The sequence below is a fragment of the Stereum hirsutum genome (genome assembly GCF_000264905.1).
Source record: "Stereum hirsutum FP-91666 SS1 unplaced genomic scaffold STEHIscaffold_14, whole genome shotgun sequence".
Lineage (NCBI taxonomy): Eukaryota > Fungi > Basidiomycota > Agaricomycetes > Russulales > Stereaceae > Stereum > Stereum hirsutum.
Window position 1 is genome coordinate 1,562,326 of NW_006763144.1, and position 5,244 is coordinate 1,567,569.

At 48.4% G+C, this 5,244-nt stretch overlaps 2 protein-coding genes across 2 annotated transcripts; one reads left to right on the forward strand and one right to left on the reverse strand.

Annotated features, from left to right (window-relative positions):
• Positions 1-667: 667 nt before the first annotated feature.
• STEHIDRAFT_160726 (uncharacterized protein) lies at positions 668-1,966 on the reverse strand (the record flags this gene model as incomplete). The annotated part of the gene is made up of 9 exons (XM_007308202.1): positions 668-805; positions 861-947; positions 1,008-1,232; positions 1,287-1,330; positions 1,391-1,444; positions 1,493-1,522; positions 1,586-1,741; positions 1,798-1,839; positions 1,909-1,966. The coding sequence occupies 9 exons, from the start codon at positions 1,964-1,966 to the stop codon at positions 668-670; spliced, it is 834 nt and encodes a 277-aa protein (XP_007308264.1).
• Positions 1,967-3,183: 1,217 nt separating this feature from the next.
• On the forward strand, positions 3,184-3,819 carry STEHIDRAFT_160727 (uncharacterized protein; the record flags this gene model as incomplete). Its single annotated transcript, XM_007308203.1, has 1 exon — positions 3,184-3,819. One exon carries the CDS (start codon positions 3,184-3,186, stop codon positions 3,817-3,819), a length of 636 nt encoding a protein of 211 aa, XP_007308265.1.
• Positions 3,820-5,244: the final 1,425 nt, after the last annotated feature.

The following is a 5,244-nucleotide window of genomic DNA, read 5'->3' on the forward strand; positions in this document are numbered from 1 at the left end:
GTCTATCACATACATTTATACTTATTTATCAAAAGCCAAAGAACCGCCGAAAACGTCATCCTTCATGTCGCCAACTTTGGGCCACATTTTACCCTTTTATCAGCTAATTCCATCAAACAACACCTACCCCTGCAATTCATTCACTCTGAATCACAAAACTCACAAAGTTACCAAAACACCCCCAGATCACCCCATTTCCCCTACCAATCCACCCCCACAGTACCCAGTATACCAATCCTAGCATCCCTGCTATTATTTCCGTATTTTTCCGTATTTGTATCGCCCATCATTCTATCCCTATTCACCCATCTATCTGCCCTAGCCCCAGAGCCCATGCCTAGCCCCATACATCCTCCCCATACCCTGCATACAGCTATCCTAGCCCTAGTGCACAATTACCACCCATTTTCCTTCCCTATCCTACCCCCTGCCCTACCCCCTACCCATCCCCAAACCACCCCCCCTACCCCGGGGCCACCCCACACCCATCCCCCCATTTTTTCACGCATTTTTTGCCTATTTTTTCGCCCATTTTTCCGACCATAATAGCCACCAGCAGCATTGCTCTTTAATAAAGAGCCCTTATTAGCACAGGCTTATTAAGGTACTGGGCTCTTTGCAAAGAGTGCCAGGCTTACTACAGGGACTCTTTATAAAGGCGGTACAGCTACGCCTGGCATGGTGGGAACTTAGTGGAACCAATTGGGACTGACGAAGGAGGTAGAGGAGGCAGAGGCAGGGGTGGAGCTGCAGAGGCGACAAGGGGCTCATTGTCGTCCTCGAGATTGGTCACGACCTCGATGGACTGTGAGGATTAACTGTCAGTCATCGAGTAGACAAAAACAAGAAAAAAGGTGTACCAGCATGCTGGTGGTACTGAGGCAGTGTGATCGGACTGCCGACTCAGCAGGTGGGATGTTCTCCTTGTCTTCGGGCCACCTCACGTCCTATGGGTATTACTGGAGATCAGAAAGAGTATCTGAGGGGTAACATAAGGATAGACGTACAAATGTGCCCGCAATAATGGCCTTTTTGATGGCTTTCTCCTTGGCAGCCTTGCGGCTCTGTTTTCGGTTGAGCCGTGCCGCAGCGTCGTCGAGAACGACCTCACCACCTTTGTTGTCGTCATCTTTGTCGTGGTCCTCATCGTCTTCGTCTTCGTCCGACTCATCGGATGGCTCAAACTCATCTGATGAACCAGCACTGGAATCATCTTCAGGTAGAGCCTTGGCCTTGCAAAGAAATTGTCAGCGCAAAAAAATATCACAAGAAACAACAATGCGGACCTTTCCCTTTTTGGTCAAAGGAGTGCAAGTGGAGACACGAGAAGCTGCATGCAAAAAAGAGTGAGTCAAACCGAGGAACGTGAAGCAGAACTGGATGGACATACGCAAGTCGCTTTCGCTCTCAGAGTTGGTCAGGTTGGGAACCGTGCGACGACCTCCTACAACACATCAGACGAGTGCAAGTACATAAACACAATAGTACCTACTTTTCAAGGATGCAAGGGAGGCTTTTGAGACTACAGAGAAGACAAGATTAGTTGATGAGGTTTATGGAGTGTGTGGGGAGATATGGAACATACAGATACTGGTACACTTTGCTTTCTTAGTGGGTACATCCTCCTCGTCAGACTGCGGCTTGCGCTTTGATCCAGGAGCAGCCTTGGTCGAAGACTTCTTCGTGGCTTTGTTACCTACAGTGAGTGTCTTCTTGGCCTTCTTCGCAAGAGACTCCCACACTGTTGGAAGAGGGAGATCAACCTTGGAAGAATCTACATAGGAAGGACATCCACACCTTTGGAGGCAGTCGCTTTGGAGGCCCGCACACTGGCTGGAGCTGGAGAGGCAGAAATGAACACAAATATTAGCCCGTATGCCAAGCCATGAGTGAATAATCCCAATTAACCCTCTAAATCTGTGGTGATGGCATTGGTCTTAGACACTTTGATGCTGGAACCGGCCATATTGTTGAAATGTGAAGGGAGAAGGAGTTTGGGATGAAACAGGGGAGAGCTGTAGACGCAAGGCAGGTATAGAGAGATAATGAAGCAAGGAGAGAGTACGAAAGGATTGAGAAAGTCAAGGTGCTGCGATCAACGCAAGCGAGGGTATGAAGCGACTGAATGAGAAGTTGAGGGGTCTTACGGGTTCCTTTTTATATCTTGAGGCCATGGGTGCGTGAAGAGTGAGAGCGCGAGGCAACTGTCGGAGGTTGATGATGGTCGGGAGCAAGCAAGCGAGGAGCGATGACGTGCGTCGCCTTTCGTGATAAGTGCCGGCACGCTGGCGCTCAATTTCAAACTCAGCCGTAGGAAGCGCCTCCAACGTGTCTCCCTTTCTGTCACTCTTTCTCTCTCTATCTTCACGCTCTCCGTTATCCTCTAAGTGCTGGGTCGCTGTCAGACTCACCAGCCAGTGTCCAACTCGGCAGGCTACTAAGTATTTTGTCTACAACTGCTATAGGATAGAAGCCGGTGCCACTGTGGCCCAAAGCCCACAGATGGGCTAATGTGAGTGGGGCAAAACATTTGCCCCTTACTGTCCAATTAGGCTACTGCACGGTGGACTGCAATGATTCAATATACCTTCAGGTCCGCACCTCCTATTTCGTGCCCTGTACCTATGTCTAAATTTGCAATATTTCTCAGAATTTTATTCGCTGTCTCTGTTTTATGCAATGTGGCGTTCAGGCAACTGTCAACTGTACCGTTCTTCTGGTGAGTATCTGACACTTGTTGATGTGCTCAGCAGGCTGAAACTGACCAATATCCAATCTCGACCTCATGCAACAGGACTGAGCAGGACTGAGCTCGCCAATGGAGCAGACATCGGCTGGATTTTGAGCGGATGTTCAGATATCTATTGGTGTCCATCGATGACGCCAGTCAGTTTATCTCAAAAAGAGCATGACCCGGTGAGTCTGCAATGGCATGGAGGCTATGTGTGATATTCTAGAAACCACCTTTCACCGGCTCTGTACCGTCATCCGTCCCAACCACCACAGCAGCACACAACACTCATCTCGCTCGCCACATTCGTCACGCCACCATCTGCTTTCCGCACTCCAAAGTCCTCGATACCGTGTTGACCACATCATCCTCGTAAGTCATACAATTCTGGGGTCATTTTCTTCGAGATTTTGACTAGTATTAAACTCACATAAACACGTCTAAAAGATATCATGTCTACTTGTCGCGGTTGTGCGAAGACTTTCAAGCGCGACTCTGACCTTACTCGCCACCTTTGGAACTCCAAGGACCAACGTTGTGCACTTATGGCCCAAGAAGAGTTTGGATATGTGCCTCGGCCAGGGCCAGACGTTGAGATGGAGGACACAGATGTTTGGATGGGTGATTTTTTTGGTTCTCGTGATCAGTACAATGACACAGACTTTCCTACGTCTATTGAAGATATCCAGAACAAACATACGTGCCACTTTAGTTGCGAAAGTTCCGTCCACGCTGGACCGTCTCACTTTTCTGGTGCGATATCTAGCTCAGATGAGGAAGGGGAAGGTGCGGGTTTACCTGTACCGGGGCTAGAAGAGATCAAAGAGCCGAAAGAAGAAGATGAAGACGACGGAGAAGACAATGATTCTGACATTGACGACATCGACGTCGCTCACATCGCTCGACTCGTCAATCGGATCGGCGGTCTCTCCCTTCCCACCTCTCGTGCTCCCTCACCCTCGCTGTCGGAATCCAGCAGCTCTTCAAGCTTGTATGTACCAAGTTCGTCATCATCTTCGTCTTCATCACGGTCCACGGATGGCCTTTCTGAAGAGTTTGGTCATGTTCTTGATGACGATGAGCTCTAGAGAATTCATGACCAGCTCTCGTCGAAATCTGTGGTCGAGCCACCAGAACGTGCAGGGGCATTACAATGTGAAGCCAGAAGTCCCGTCCATCACATTGTAATTCCAGCGGAGTCCCTCCGTTGTTACCTGGCAGTGCTTCCTTGCTTCTTCTGCTTACTCAGCCAGGGAAGCCGTTGGACCTGTCTGATGATCTGGGCTTCTCCTAATCTGGATGCTTGCCTATCATTTATTATTAATGGGCTTGCCTTTTCAGCTTTTCTTGCCCTAGACTTGGGTTTCCTGTTCGGCCTTGGCCTATGGCACTAGCCCTTGTAGCTCAGCCCTACCCTCCCTCCTCCCTCAGCATATTATCAGTTCTGACCTGACTATGTATATAGTACATGTACCTACAGTATAAATCTACTAAATAGAATTTTATTAGACCCTAATCTATAGCCTGTACTAATTTATCTCGATTTTTTCGTATTTTGTGGCCCAAGTGTGGCCCTACTTTCCCCCAGGTCCTGCACTTGTTTTTGCAGCTGGACCATCTCAGATATGAGCTGTTGAGCTTCATATACCTATACCTTACTCATACAACCTCTGATCACACCAGGAAAACTACAGGGTAGAACTCGAATATATTTCGCATTTTTACTCTAATTACAAAATACAGGCTCTAGAAAACTCTACAGTACAGGAATAGGGACAGGGAGGGATCTTTCATATAGACAGATAGGCTAGGGAAGTATACAGATAGAAAAGAGAGCAGGATCAAAGGTTCCTGCTACTTTAGAGGGATAGGAGGAGGTGGGAAGGGGTAGGAGGAGAGGGTGGCCATAGAAAAGGAATGAATGGATAAATAAGCGAAATCTCACCATGACCAAACTAATATAGGTCCATAGATACTTTCCAAACACAAAAAACCCGAGCCAGAGGGCTAGGAAGAGCTGGGCTGGGTGTTGGGCTTAGGAGGCTGGCGGGGCAGTAGGCTATTGTAAGTGAACCAGTGGAGGAAGAGGGATGAGGACAGCTGGATAGTATAGAGGGAGTCTGGGAATGATTGCACAAAAGTTGTTTGGGTTAGTGGAAGGGCTGGATGGATGGGTAGGAGGTGAGGGAGGGTAGGGGTGATGTGGCACCAACATGGACCTGTAACACAACTTCTGGGGCTCTCAGAAGCGAAATTAAAGCTAGAAACATTAGTACTCACCTATCAGGTCCTTTCCAATCCATCAGAGAACTCTGCATCATCTCCAGAAAAGAGAAAAAAGCGAAATTGGAAGGGGGTAGGATGGGCCACATGCCATTTTGCTGCCCAGGGCCAACCCATGGTCCAAATTGAACCAAACTTTCTAGAAATGAAGTATATGGATAGGAATGAGATGTTAGATATGAATTTGGATGGTAGAGAGAGGGGGAGAGGTGGAGGAGAGGAGGAGATAG